This window comes from Chrysemys picta, chromosome 8 (genome assembly GCF_011386835.1).
Source record: "Chrysemys picta bellii isolate R12L10 chromosome 8, ASM1138683v2, whole genome shotgun sequence".
Taxonomy (NCBI): Eukaryota; Metazoa; Chordata; order Testudines; family Emydidae; genus Chrysemys; species Chrysemys picta.
The window spans coordinates 64,360,955-64,376,668 of NC_088798.1; the positions used below are offsets into that span (position 1 = coordinate 64,360,955).

A 15,714-nucleotide genomic window follows, 5' to 3' on the forward strand; every position below is an offset into this window, starting at 1 on the left:
CAAATGGGAGCAGAAAATGTAGATAACCTGCTGGTGGTGTAGAACTGGAGTAACAGCTCCTCTTCTAATCCCACTTGCAGACAGTGGATGGGACATGGCCAAGGAAAAGGGACAATCCCTTGCAACCATAATAACCCTCTGGGGCTACTGGCAGATGTCCTAATTTAAAACAGCCCTCTGGCTTCTCATGGAGCCTTGAGGAGCCTCGGACCTTATGGAGCTTGAAAGTGCTGCATGGTATCCTGTTCCCTTCCTCTCAGTCAATATTATAGGTGTTTACTCCAAGTCTTAATCACACAAGTTATTGATCTTGTGCCTCGGGGGAGCTTTTAATCAGCACAACCAAGTTTTCCAAACTTTGGAAGAAAAGGATACAGGTAACTTGGAATAACTGCTCCCATTTTTCATTCCTTGTACTTCTTCAGTGATTGCTCATGTGTATTCCACAATAGGTGTGCATGCTCGCCACGTGCACCGGTGCCAGAAGTTTTTCCCCTAGCAGTACCCATGGGGGGGGGGAGCGCCCCCGCGTCCCCTGGAGTGGCGTCTGCCTGGTGCGGTATAAGGGGAGCTGCGCGCTCCCACCACCCTCAGTTCCTTCTTGCCGCCAGTGAAGGTGAGTCGGAACTGCTCAGCTCCAGCTTTGCTGCAGCTTGTCCCCAGAACTGTTCGTCCATTCATTAGTACCTGTAGTCAGTTAGGTATTTCAGTTAATTTAGTTAGTTAGTGAGCCCGGGCCGGGGCATGCCCCGTGCCCTGGGATTTAAGTCGTGCGGCTCTTTTAGGCGTTCTATGCCAAGGAGTGACCCGCATGCGGACTGTCTGTGCTGCTTGGGAGAAACCCATATCAGCGAAAGGTGCAAGATCTGCAAGTCGTTCAAGCCCCGGGCCAAAAAAGAAAGGGACATTAGGCTCCGGGCCATCTTGATGGAGTCAGCGCTGGCCCCGACCCCGGCACACCGCTCCGAACCGGTACCCGGCACCGCAGTGTCTGTACGCGGAGACTCTCCGGTACCATCGACCAGTCAGCACCGCTCCCCATCCATGGGGCACACCAAGAGGACCGGAAAGGCGCCCTCTCCACAAGGGCACCGAGGGAAGTCTGGGACAGAGGCTAGCCCCATGTCGGGCAGCCCTCAATCCCCACCAGGCCCTAGGCCTCCGACTGATATTGAGCGGAGTAGCCTGGCCTCTTCGGAGCAGGCCTCTCCGGATGTCCAGATGCCATCTACGCCCAAAGCCCTCCAGGTTGCCAGCGATGTTATGTCCATGCTGGTGCCCAGAGCTCCGCCGATGTCGGCTTTCACGCTCCAGGGGCAAGCTGCCGCTGGGATCACTGCAGTCGCGGCCGGCTTGGTACTGGTCTCGGTCGAGGGAACATTCCTGACACCACTCATGTCCCAGCAACCGTTCAGGGCTCAGGCCATGTGAATTGTCCTAGACTCCGGCCAGACTGTTTGGATGGGTGCCGTCCGACCAGGACTCCGGGCACCGCTCATCTTCAGAGCAAAAATCGACGGAACCGTGATGGACGTTGCCAACTGGCCTCGTCTCGGAGGTACCACAATCGGTCGCAGCATGACCATCGACGCTCTTCTCGCTTGGACTCCCGCTCCAAGTCTCCGTTAAGGCACCGTAGCCCCGGGTGTCGATCACTGGCATCTCGCTGTCGTGGGTCTGCCCGTCGAGGCTGTTTGCGGAGCAACTACTACCGTCGGTGCCATTCCTCCACCTTGAGATCGCGGTCCCGTGGCCTACGTAGATCCCAGCACCGCTGCTACTCCCGGTGCAGAGGCAGCAGTGGGTTGTATGCCAGCCCAGCCTCCGCTCACAGCTGCCCGTCTACAGGCCAGGCTAGCCAGCCCGAACAGCCGGACCCGCCGGTGCGGTGCCTCAGCAAGTGCAATGGCACTGAGCGTTGTGCCGAGCCCAGTGGTACCAGTGGGTACCGGGGCCTCTGGTGCAGGCCCTGGTGGGGACTTGCTCGGTGGCCGGGGCGTCGGAAGCACTGTTGGCCTCCATCCCTAGACTGCCAAGAAAGAAGTCAGTGGGACCCATGTCCTCAGCACCGTGCCTGGAGTCCGACCAGGTGGTGGATCCTCTGGTGCTGGCTGACACCCAAAGTACCACACCAGCCTCCTCGCTCCGTCCGGAGGAGCTGATTGCGGCCCCGCCACCACTCCGTCCCGCAGGAGGACTATCGGGCCCACCAAGACCTCTTAAAAAGGATGGCAGCGAGCCTCCACCTCCAAGCAGAGGAGATAGAGGAGCCCTCAGACTCCCTGTTCAATGTGCTGTCCCCCTCGGCACCGGGCAGGATGGCCTTGCCGCTCCATGAAGGGGTGGCAAGAATTTAAAATGCCCTGTGGCAAACACCAGCCTCATTGGCTCCCATCTCTAAGAAGGTGGAACGCAAGTACTTTGTACCCACTAAGGGGCATGAGTGTTTGTATACCCACCTGGTGCCCAACTCCTTGGTGGTTGAGTTGGTCAACCACAGGGAACAGCAGGGGCAGCCAGCCCCGACCCCTAAGACCAAAGACTCTCGGAGGCTGGATATTTTCGGGAGAAAAGTTTATTCATCGTCAAGCTTCCAGCTAAGAGTAGGAAACCATCAGGCTCTCCTGGGTCGCTACGAGTTTAATCTCTGGGGATCCCTCCCCAAGTTCAAGGATTCACTCTCAGAGCACAATAAAAAGGAGTTTAAGGCACTCATGGAGGAAGGGGCAGCGGCCGCAAGGGCATCCCTGCAAGCTGCTTCGGATGCAGCGGACACGGCCGCACGATCCATGACCTCAGCGCTGTCTGTGAGATGAGCGTCCTGGCTCCTGCTCTCTGGGCTATCCAGCAAAGCGCAGTCGTCAATGCAGGATCTCCCTTTCGACGGGAATGCTCTGTTTGCTGAGGAAACAGACACAAGGCTGCATGGCATGAAAGACTCCCGCATGGCCTTCCAGACCTTGGGCCTCTATGTCCCTGCTCCTGCAAAACCCAAGTTCAAGCCACAGCAGGCTTCTGCCCAGGACGCCCTCCCGAAGTACGAGGCCACCCATAAGAAGCAGTAGGACTATAGAAAATGCCTGCAAAAGCAGTCTCGGCCTGCCCCCCAGCTTGGGCCCTCTAAGGGCAAGCAGGCAGGTAAAAGGCGTTTTTTGACGGGATGCTCGGGGGTACCTGGCCAGTTCTCAGCAGGGATCCACCCCCAATAAAGCTCCCTTTTTCCAATCGGTTGTGTGCTTTCCTCCCGGAATGGTCGTGGCTCACCTCGGACCGATGGGTCCTCAACACCATCTCCCAAGGTTACACCCTTCAGTTTGCCTCCTCCTTGCCCAACCCGCCCCCCCATCCCTCTTGGGGGACCCATCACACGAGGCTATGCTTGAGCAGGAGGTCGGGCGGTTCATGGAACTAGGAGCGATAGAGGTGGTGCCCAAGGAGTTCCTGGGCAAGGAGTATTACTCCCGGTATTTCCTTATCCCGAAGGCCAAAGGGGGGCTCAGGCCCATCATGGACCTGCGAGGTCTGAACCAGTACATGGTGAAACTCAAGTTCCGCATGGTTTCCCTGGCCTCCATTATCCCCTCTCTGGATCCCGGGGACTGGTACACTGCCCTCGATCTACAGGACGCGTATTTCCACATCCACATATTCGAAGGGCACAGGCACTTCCTCCATTTCGTGGTGGGACAGAATCACTACCAATTCACGGTCCTCCTGTTTGGTCTGTCCACTGCCCCCAGGGTCTTTACAAAGTGCATGTCAGTAGTAGCGGCCTACCTCAGGCACCGGGGGTCCAGATATTCCCCTATCTGGATGACTGGCTGGTCAAGGGCACCTCCTGATAGCAGGTGAGGGATCATGTGGCACTCCTCCTGTCCACATGCACCGCCCTGGGCCTGATGGTAAATAATACCAAGTCCACGTTAGTCCCGGTCCAACGCATAGAGTTTATTGGGGCGCTCCTGGATGCAATGTCGGCCAGGGCCTCTCTCCCCCCAGTTAGGTTCGAGACCCTGATAGGGCTCATCAACTCAATCGCAATGTTCCCGGTGATGACAGCCAGGGCTTGCCTGCAGCTGCTAGGTCACATGTTGGTGTGCAAGTATGTGGTCCACCACGCCAGACTCAGGATGAAGCCTCTCCAGCTCTGACTGGCCTTAAAGTTCTCCCGGTCACGGACAGAATGGGCAAGGTCCTCATCATGCCGAATTTGGTGATCACCTCCCTGCAGTGGTGGTCCGCCCCAAGCAACATGCTCCAAGGGGTCCCGTTCAGGGACCGGGCCCCATCGTTGGAGCTGGTGTCCCATGCATCGGACCTGGGCTGGGGGGCCCATGTGGGGAATTTTCAGACCGAAGGCCTGTGGTCTCTGCAAGACCTAACCCTTCATATAAACATCAAGGAACTCAGGGCGGTGCGACTGGCATGTATGGCCTTCCGCTCGCACCTGAAGGGCAAGGTAGTCAGGGTTCTTACGGACAACACAGCCTCAATGTTCTATATCAACAGGCAAGGCGGGGCCCGATCCTCTGCCATGAAGCCCTCAGTCTGTGGGACTTCTGTATAGCTCACGACATCCACCTAAAAGCCTTCTGCCCTCAAGCAGGTGAATCACTTGAGCAGAGACTTTTCCTCTCAGCACGAGTGGTCTCTACACCCGGAAGTGGCCCACCAGCTCTTCTGAAGGTGGGGAACTCCCCAGGTGGACCTATTTATGACCCGGCAGAACCGACGATGCCCCCGGTTCTGCTCCGGGGGGCCAATGGGAAGGGCACTATCTCCGATGCCTTTAGCCTGTCCTGGTCAGGCCAGCTTCTCTATGCCTTTCCCCCGTTCCCTCTGATCAGCAAGGTCCTGGAGAGAATAAAGATGGACAAAGCCAGGGTCCTCCTCATTGCCCCAGCATGGCCCAGGCAGCACTGGTATGGGACCCTCTCAGGCCTGGTGGTGGCTCTGCCATGGCCATTGCCGCTCCGCCCGGACCTGCCCTCTCAGGACCAGGGCCGTCTCCTCCACCCCAGCCTGGCAGTTCTTCACCTCACGGCATGGCTGCTCAGTGGCTAGGTGGCGAGGAAAGGACATGCTCAGAACAGGTTCAGTGCGTCCTCCTTGAAAGTAGACAACCCTCCACTCGCCGCTCCTACATGGCTAAGTAGTCTCAGTTTTCTAGGTGGGCGGCGGACCAAGGTGTGTCCCCAACAGCCGCCCCGATCCAGCTTATCCTTGATTACCTCCTCCACCTGAGGGCCCAGGGCCTGGCGCCCTCATCCGTCAGGGTGCACCTGGCGGCCATATTGGTGCAAGGACACACTGTGTTCTCCCATGCTATGACTGGCCGGTTCCTTAAGGGTTTGGACCAGCTTTACCTATATTCTAAGCCCCTGGTCCCACAATGGGACCTGAATCTGGTGCTGGCTTGTCTTACATTGCCTCCGTTTGAACGGTTAGCCATGTGTTCCCGGTCTCACCTCTCGTGGAAGGTGGCCTTCCTGGTTGCTATCACGTCGGCCAGGCGGGTCTCGGAGCTCAGGGCCCTGACCTCCGAGCCGCCTTATATGGTCTTTCATAAGGACAAGGGCCAGCTCCGCCCCACACCCCGCGTTCCTCCCGAAGGTGGTCTCTGGCTACCACATGGGTCAGGACATTTTTCTACCAGTCCTCTGCCTCAAGCCTCACATGACTAGTGAGGAGCACCGTCTCCACACGCTCGATGTGAGGCGGGCTCTTGCTTTCTACCTCGAGCAGAACAAGCCATTCAGAAAGTCCTCACAACTTTTCGCTGCCTCAGCTGAGCGCGCGAGAGGCCAGCCGATTTCCACTCAGCGGCTTTCCAACTGGATCACTTCGTGCATCTGCTCCTGTTATGAGTTGGCGTGTGTCCCCCCGCCGCCCATTGTGAGGGCGCACTCGCCTCGGGTGCAGGCCTCGTCGGCTGCCTTCGTGGCCCTCGTCCCTATACAGGATATTTGTAGGGTTGCCACATGGTCTTTGGTTCACACGTTCACCTCGCACTATGCGATGGTCTCCCAAATCAGGGATGATGCCGGGTTTCGGCAGGGTGGTACTCTGTCCTGAGAACTTGGGAACTCCTACCCACCTCCAGAAGGTATAGCTTGGAATCACCTATTGTGGAATACACATGAGCAATCACTCGAAGAAGAAAACACAGTTACCTTTTTGTAACTGGTATTCTTCAAGATGTGTTGCTCCTGTTTATTCCACATCCTGCCCTCCTTGCCGGAGTTGTCTGGCAAGAAGGAACTGAGAGTGGGGGGAGCATGCAGCTCCCCTTATACCGCGCCAGGCAGGTGCCACTCCAGGGGTTGCGGGGGGCACTCCCCCCCTACGGGTACTGCTAGGGGAAAAACTTCCGGCACCAGTGCACATGGCAAGCACGCACACCTATTGTGGAATAGACATGAGCATCACATCTCAAAGAACACCAGTTACGAAAAGGTAACTGTCTTTTCCCTTCCTCTCACGTGCCCAGAGATGAGGAGAAAATATCAGCTTCCTATGTATGTGAATTCAGAGAGCTTCTAACTTCTTTTTGTTCAAATTGTATGCAAATCTGACAGTGTCCAGGCACAGACAGTGATACATGTACCTATAATTTACTTATGCTGTTAACAATTACTGTATTAAAATTGGTCAGGCTAGTAGGGAGACATTCAGAAGGCCCAAGCCTGAGCCACTCAGCTTCCATTAAAACAACAAGGAGTCTGGTGGCACCTTAAAGACTAACAGATTTATTTGGGCATAAACTTTCGTGGGTAAAAACCTCACTTCTTCAGATGCATAGAGTGAAAGTTACAGATGCAGGCATTATATACTGACACATGGAGAGCAGGGAGTTACTTCGCAAGTAGAGAACCAGTGTTGACAGGGCCAATTCAATCAAGGTGGATGTAGTCCACTCCCAATAATAGATGAGGAGGTGTCAATTCCAGGAGAGGAAAAGCTGCTTCTGTAATGAGCCAGCCACTCCCAGTCTCTGTTCAAACCCAGATTAATGGTGTTAAATTTGCAAATGAATTTTAGTTCTGCTGTTTCTCTTTGAAGTCTGTTTCTGAAGTTTTTTTGTTCAGCTCCCATTGACTTTCAGTGGAAGTTGGGCTCCCCTCTGCCTTTTGAAAATCACCCCTTTGAGGAATAAAAAGAAAATATCTTTGTGGGGTACAGTGTTCTGGGAGCTCTGCAGTGGCAATTGTACAAATTTTTGGTGAAATGAAAGGGGTTTAAAAATAATATTGGATTTCATGAGAAAAACCAATTACACAAGAAAAGGAGCAAAATTGTGTCGTCTAGTGGTATAGGACTTGGTGAAGAGGATTGTTTGATGCAATGCCCAGGCACAATAAGGCATTCAGTAGTAAAGACTTTACTCAGAAGTAACTATTTTTCCATAGTGGTTTTTGTTGGATACAGAGAGATTGGTATCCTAGTAGGAAGGTCACATTACATTATTTTATCAAATTAAAACTCTTATTAGTTTTCTTTAATAGGGCCTATGCATCAAAGTATTCTTACCCACAGTGTTCTGGCAATAATAAGTTGTTGCCCCGAGGCATAGACTTGGAGAGGTTTTGATAATTATGCAGTTTTACACACTTAGGGGATGTCTACACTGCAGTTAAACACCTGTGACTGGCCCGTGCCCTCAACTCATGAGGGTTTTGCTAGGGGAGGAGAGCCATGCAAAAAACCTTTCCCCTTCTTTGCGTGGTTGAGCAAGGGCCTTCTATTGTAGCAGTCCCTGCATTCCTCAGAGCACAGGGATGGTTCATTCCTGATCCCTGCTGGGGAGCAAGCATCTGAAAAGATGGCAGGAGGAAAGCGGGGTCATGTCTGCACTGTCCTGGCACACACTTTAGGAAGGCTGCAGGAGGGTGGTCTTTTCTTTGTGTGTATTAAGATATTTCCAGGTTAAATTGATCATGATGTTTCAGTACAATTATCCATCTGAGACACCAACAAATCAACAGATCAAGGCTACTCAAGTAGCAAGCTGAAACCTCTGTTTTGCTAAACTGTTCATTTTGTTACTTCACCCACCAGCCCACCCCTGTTAGTTTCATCCACCTGTTTTATCCTGTCCAACACTTCAACTGTAAGGTCATTGGGCAGACTTGTTACATGTTTGTACAGTGCCTAACACCATAGAGCCCTAATTCTTCATAGAGGTTCCTGACTAGCCTGGTGTAGTAATAGTAGCAATAAGAGACCAAATATTGCCTATCCTGCAAAATATAGTGCTAGAATCTGTGATATGTATTAAACTCCCCTTTGGCTAGATATGGTTAGTCTTAATTAAATTTTACAGAAGCTGATAATGAGGCAACTGTAAGAAAGCTGAGGGAGGTAGTTGACTGATAGTTCCATTATAGCCTAGTTTGCTAAATAAGTAAAGAAACAAGATTTGATTTAGTAGGTAGTACTGCTTTTGGCCAGAATTATTATAAAAGACAATATTCAATAATGCAGCAAACTCAAATTTTCTTTTTCCTTTTTTCTTCCTGGTAGGTACTGCTGCTAATTGATATCCAGGTATCTTACATCAATACCAACCATGAAGACTTCATTGGCTTTGCAAAGTATGTATACAGAGACTTTATTATACAGATCCACTGTTAATTTAAGGAAAAAATAGCCTGAATCATTTAGAATGGTGGAGATGCCTACTGCCAACCTCGAGACATGCAAATAGCGTGTAATGCGGTTCACTGTTCACTGTTGGGCACCTCCTGGTGGTTCATCTGGGGATTAGCTCTTGACCAGTCTGATGCCCTGTATGCCTTCAGTTGCGTACCCTGTAGTGTGTCTGTCTCTCTGTCTCTGGACTCAGGTTACTTCCTCCTTCGTGACTCAGGGTGCTCCCTCTTCATGGCTTGGCCCTCTGGCCAGGTCACTATAGTAGTTCTTCTGTGGTATCAAAGTCCCACTGGACGAACCATCTCAGACAGTCTTTCAGTCCACTGCCCCAACTGTGCCACTTCCCCAGTGGCTGGCAGTGGAACCCAGGCCCATCCACTGCTCCAGGTTCCAGCTAGGGACCCTAAACCCAGCAACCGCAGTCTGTGCAAGCTTGAACCCTGTTGCTCTTTCCCTGGGCTCTTTCCTACCTCTCTTCTGTCTTCTGCCCTGCCCTCTTTTGGTCACCACTGGAGCTTCCTCTGCTCCGTGTGGCGATTTCACCCCTTCTCAGGTTGTTGCCAGCGTCTGTATTCTCAGGCAGGATCCCTGGGCATACTTCTCCTGGGATTCCTCCTTGTCTTTTGCTAATTGCCATCATCTCTAGGGAGTGGCACCCAGTTCTTTCCTGCTGCCCCCTCTTGCTCTCTATTTCCTGGTTTTATACAGCTCAGCCTGCCCCTGCCCTGTTGGGCTTTATCTCCTTCATCTCCTCAGCTCAGCCGGCCCTGACTCTCCTCCAGGGGCAGCCTGCCATGGGGATAATTGGCCTTTTTTTCCTACTCAGGCCTAGTGTGGTGTGGACACCCCATCACATAGAGGCTCACCCTCAGGACACTTAATACTTGACTGTGCCCCCTACTGTAGGTCTAGACTGGATTCTCTTGCTTTGTCCTAGTCTGACTTCAGGGCTCACTGGAAATGCATCTCTTGACCTGGAACTGCGTCTCTCACCTTCTATAGAATCATAGAAATGTAGGGCTGGAAGGAACCTCAAGAGGTCTCAAGTCCAGCCCAGCCTAGTCTCTTGACCTTGAACTGTGTGTCTCTGGAGAAAGCTTTTGATGCACAGATGCCTTTGGTGCAGCCGTTACTGGTAGCATTGGTGCACAGTTGCTAATACAGATTTTAGCAGCATTGATTTAGTACTCACTACACTGCCTGCTTAGGATGACAGTGACACTGCTGAAAACGAGCAAGACTGCTGTTTGGATACAGAGGATAATAGTAGCAGAAGCCAAGAACTATCTCTGAGGGAAGAAGAGCAAGATAATTCTCTCCAGTATGGGCTGATCCTTTTTTCCATTTAATTGAACAGATTAAGATTTCTTCTTTTGATGTGCAGACAATCCAGGAAAACCCCAAGGCTGTGATTTTGAGGTGTTTGGCCTCATTTCCCAGATGATGTAACAAGTGCCCCTCTTCCATCTTAGGCTTGACCAGTTGGTGAGGTTTGGCAGCAGCTTCATACCACTCTGGATGTCTCCAAGATGGTTATTGGAAAATGGAGGGATATGCTCAGATTATTTCTCCCTCCCTCTCCAAAAGATTATGGTGATGGAGGCAGCCGCAATCATGATAGTGCCATAGCATGACTCCAGAGGCTAGGATCCCTTGGACACAGATTTTTTCAATCTGGGATATTGTCAGCTCACATTGGGAACAGCAGTATGTGTTCTATATGGGAAAACACCAGTTCAAGCTGTGGAAGAAGGTTTGCACTGTGTACCCCCCACCTCCAAGGGTGTGGAGCAAAGAGTTTGTAAGAAACTGACTTGTGAAGGAGTGGAGAAAGCCAGGGTGTGGCTATCCTTTGGTGATACAACAATGGGGACAGCTGTCTATGCCACTGATGCTTGCGGACACATTGTTGCATTTAGTAGGCCTTGGCTTTGTGTGATGGTTTCACCAGAAGTTTCAGGACCATGAAACTTTGAAGATGGGGGAAAATGGATGTTAGTCTTATGAAAGCTGAGATAATTAAATCTGTCCCTCATTCTCTCAGGTTATCCTCCCCTCCTCCTCCTCCTCTTTCTTTTATCTTCTAAGGAAAGCACCTGCCAAGAAACCAGCACATACATATGCTCTGGATTCTGCGGTGCCCAGTGCGTGCAAAGTCAGTTCACTTTGCCTTCCTTCTGGAAGAAAACTCTAGGTTTCTGAATTCTGGAGTGACTAGCCAGCCTGTCTTGTACTCCCTTACTATTAGAGCAAGACTAGAGTCCATTTATCATGCAAGGCCCTTCTTGGACACGCACGACTCAGAATTACAAATTTCTCCCTTCCAGAATGTGCTGTAATTCAGCATCCTGAAGAGAAGCTGCAGTAAATCTAATCCCTTCTGACAAAAGGATGTCATTGAGCCTGTGCTATTGGTCAAAAGAAAGGGAGTATTTGAGCCTGTTCTGAATGTTAAAGACTTCCATTGGTAACCGGTTAAGGGAAAATTCAAAATTGGGTTTTAGAGATCAATTGTACCTCTCCTAGAGGAAAGGGATAGCTATGAGCTATAGTTGGTGGTAGTGCCTATGTATTTACACTGATAGAACTGTGTATTTTTTCTCTTTCTGGATATTTGGATAGCAATCTGGAAGGGATATAAGAAGCAGTGCCTCTCAATTGGTATGTTGGTGCCACTAGGGCTTAAGATAAACTAGTCAATGTCCCAACTTATTCCCAGAAACCAGTTGGAGTATACAAGAGCCTTACATGACACAGCTCAACTCAAAGCCTTCTTGCTCTGGAATAGGGTCCAGGACATAAGGGAAAGGATTTTCAGAGCCAGCCGGATCAGCAAGAGCCATGCAGCAAAAGATTGGCCTGATAGCTACAATGGTTATATGTCAATGAAGTCTTGATTTCAAATTTTCTCCATTGCAAAACCGAGTGACCATGTATATTTGTTCCTGGGATGGGGAGCTGATATGAAGGGCCACCTCTTCCAACATCCTTGGTCTTCAGGAATAGCAGCTGCACGTGAATGTTCTGGAGGTGAGGGTAGTCCTGAATGCTCTGAAGACCTTTAGGTAATGTTTATCACAAAAAGTAGCAGAATCTTTCCTCTTGTATTTGGAAGCCCTGAAGATACAGGATTGGGCAGTGTTCCACAAAACACATCTGGTGGCAACTTATGTGGCAGGAATGAAAAAGTGAATTGCAGACAGCCCATGTCAATCAGTAGTGGACATATGAGTGCAGCCTTAGATAAGAAAGTAGTGGACCATAGGAAGTATGGCAAGAGACTACCCTAGCTTAACTAGGAGATCTTGAGATTGGCAGAGGCCCTGGAGGTTTTTCGTCTTCCTCCGCAGCATGGGGCAGGGATCGCTAGCAGGAGGATTCTCTGCTAATTGAAGTCTCTAAGCCACAGGATTTGGGGACTTCAACAGCAGAGTAAAGGGAAAGGGTAGGGACGGCTTTGTGGCCTGCATCATGCGGGAGGTAAGACCAGATGATCATAATGGTCCCTTATGACCTTAAAGTCTATGAGTCTATCTTCATTGATCTGAAACTCAAAAAAGAGTCCTACAAAAAGTGGAAACTAGGTCAAATTACAAAGGATGAATATAAACAAATAACACAAATATGTACGGACAAAATCAGAAACACCAAGGCACAAAACAGGATTAAACTAGCTTGAGACATAAAGAGAAAGATCAAGGACAGGGTAGGCCCCTTACTCGATGAGGGGGGGAAACAATAGCAGAAATTGTGGAAATGGCAGAAGTGCTAAATGACTTTTTTGTTTGTTTTCACTAAAAAGTTCATGAGCAGTTGGACATCTAACTTAATGAATGCCAGTGAAAATGAGGTAGGATCAGCAGCTAAAATAGGGAAAGAACACGTTAAAAACTATTTAGACAAGTTAGATGTCTTCTAATCACCAATGCCTGATGAAATATGTCCTAGAATACTGACTGAGGAGATATCTGAGCCATTAGTGATTATCTTCAAAAAGTCATGGAAGATGGGAGAGATTCCAGAGGACTGGAAAAGGGCAAATATAGTGCCAATCTATAAAAAGAGGAATAAGGACAACCCAGGGAATTACAGACCAGTCAGCTTAACTTCACTAGCTGGAAAGATAATGGAGCAAATAATTAAGCAATCACTTTGCAGATACCTAGAAGATAATAAGGTGATAAGTAAGTCAGTATGGACTTGTGAAGAATAAATCATGTCAAACCAACCTAATAGCTTTCTTTGACAGGGTAAGAAGGCTTGTGGATGGGGGGAAGCTATGGATGTGGTATATCTTGACTTTAGTAAGGCTTTTGGTACTGTCTTGCACGATCGTCTCATAAACAAACTAGGGAAATACAGCTTAGCTGGAGCTACTATAAGGTGGATACATAACTGGTTGGAAAACCATTCCCAGAATGTAATTATCAGTGGTTCACAGTCCAGAATGTAATTATCAGTGGTTCACAGTCAACCTGGAAGGGCATATCAAGTGGAGTCCCGCAGGGATCAGTTCTGGGTCTGGTTCTGTTCAATATCTTCATCAGTGATTTAGATAATGGCATAGAGAGTACACTTATAAAGTTTGCAGACAATACAAGTTGGGAGGGGTTGCAAGTGCTGTGGAGGATAGGATTAAAATTCAAAATGATCTGGACAAACCGGAGAAATGGTCTGAAGTAAATAGGATGAAATTGAATAAGGACAAATGCAAAGTACTCCACTTGAAATGACTGCCTATGAAGGAGTACTACAGAAAGGGATCTGGGGGTCATACTGGATCACAAGCTAAATATGAGTGAACAGTGTAACATTACTGCAAACAAAATCAAACATCATTCTGGGATCTGTTAACACAGTGGTCACCAACCAGTTGATTGTGATCAACTGGTCGATCCTGGAGACTCTCCCGGTTGATTGTGCTCTCTGGTGGCATAGCGGGACTGCCGCTAAAGCAGGATCCCTGCCTGCCCCAGCCCCATGCTGCTCCCGGAAGTGGCCATCACACCCCTGCGGCCCTGGGAAGGGAGAGGGGGTCAGAGGTCTCTATGCGCTGCTCCTGCCTGCAAGCATTGTTCCCCGCAGTTCCCATTCCCCAGGAACGGGGAACTGTGGCCAATGGGAGCTGCGGGGGCAGTGCCTGCATAGAGGGTCAACGTGTGGATCCACGTGTCCCTTCCCCAGCCCCCGAGGGGCCGCAGGGGTGCGTTGGGCCCTTCTGGGAGAGGCGTGGGTCTGGGGCAGGCAGGGAGCCTGCCTTAGCCCTGCTGTGCTGCCGCCTGGGAGCCACTCGAGGTAAGTACTGCCCGGCAGGAGCCTGCACCCCAACCGCTCTCCCAGAGCCAGCACCCCATACCCCCTCCTGCACCCCAAGCCCCTGACCTAACCCCCTCCCAGAGGCAGCACCCCGCACCCCCTCCTGCACCCCAAGCCATTGCCCCAGGCTTAGCCTGAAGCCCCCTCCCACACTGCAAACCTCTCACCCAGCCCAGAGCCCGCACCCCCTCCCAAACCCCAACCCCCAGCCCCAGCCCAGTGAGGGTGGGAGAGAGAGAGAGAGTGATGGAGGGGTGGGGGAATGGAGTGAGTAGGGCAGGGCTTTGGGGAAGGAGTGGGGCCTTGGGGAAGGGGTGGGGTAGACCCTGGGTTGTCCTTAAATTCAAAAAGTGATCTTTGGTGTAAAAAGGTTGGAGACCACTGTATTAGCAGGAGTGTTGTAAGCAAGACACAAAAAGTAATTCTTCCGCTCTACTCTGCAGATTAGGTCTCAACTGGAGTATTGAGTCCAATTCTGGGTGCCACATTTCAGGAAAGATGTCGACAAATTAGAGAAAGTCCAGGGAGGAGCAACACAAATGATTAAAGGTCTAGAAAACATGACCAGTGAGGGAAGATGGAAAAAATTGGGTTTGTTTAGTCTGGAGAAGAGAAGAATGAGGAGGTATATGATAAGTTTTCAAGTACACAAAAGGTTGTTACAAGGAGGAGGAAGGAAATCTCTGAGGATAGGACAAGAAGCAATAGGGTAAAATTGCAGCAAGTATAGTTTAGGTTGGACATTAGGAAAAACTTCCTAACTGTCAGGGTGGTTAAGCACTGGAATAAATTACGTAGGGAGGGTTGTGGAATCTCTGTCATTGGAGATTTTTATGAGCAGGTTAGACAAACACCTCTCAAGGATGGTCTAGGTAATACTTAGTCCTGCCATGAGTGCAGGGGACTGGATTAGATGACCTCTCGAGGTCCCTTCCAGTCCTATGATTCTATGATATCTTTCTAGAATGGGTTCACAACCTTTCTGAAAAACAACTTACCTGTGTTCTGTACATTATTCTAGAATTATTGCTTAGATCAGATCTCAAGAGGAATCCTATCTGACCTTTCAGGGTTACACAATATATTCCTGGAACCAGGGTGCCGGTCTCCCTCCCCAAGAGTTTTATTTCTTTTGTGTTGCCCCTGGATTTCCTTTACCCACTGCTGTATTTTGGGGGGCTGTTACCTATCGATATATTAAACAAAGGAAATGGTTATGTTTACTTCTGAGGCTATGTTCACCCAGTTTGTTTTTCACAGCATATTGTAGTCTTGCATTTTTTTTGTATAAACATTGCAGAGAATTACTAATGTTTAATTGTTACCCTCAGAAGAGGTATGTTTTAATGGAATACTACTCATCCACCCTTTTCTGCACAAAGATATGAAGGTTTGGAACCTCTGCTGCTTATTCTCTTTCACTGATTACTTTAAAGGGATATTTTTGCCCCCCATTGGAAAGAAATGGATTATTAGATCACTGGGAGAAACCTAAGTACCTGTGCAAGGGGTGGCTCAAAGTGCACCCCGCTGAGTCCAGTGACTTAGAACTTTGAGTTGTGATAGTAGCTTCAAAACCCATTCTCTGGTGTACATAGACCTCAAAATGGCAATACACTTATTTTCTGATAAGTGCAATTGTCAGTAAGCATCTCTACTGGAAGAAATTATTAAGGAGACAAGAAGCATCTCAACTATAGAAGTCTAGCTTCTTAAAATGGTGTTCAACAGAAGAGAATGAGTAAA

At 49.9% G+C, this 15,714-nt stretch overlaps 1 protein-coding gene across 10 annotated transcripts in view; it reads left to right on the forward strand.

The window, feature by feature from the left end:
- Window positions 1-15,714, forward strand: part of DNM3 (dynamin 3) — a 345,189-nt gene that overhangs the window by 121,630 nt on the left and 207,845 nt on the right. For all 10 annotated transcript variants that reach the window (XM_042851247.2, XM_065554695.1, XM_042851256.2 and 7 more), the window contains one exon: window positions 8,524-8,594. In XM_042851247.2, the coding sequence (XP_042707181.2) occupies window positions 8,524-8,594 (71 nt within the window). The remainder of the gene's footprint in view (window positions 1-8,523; window positions 8,595-15,714) is intronic.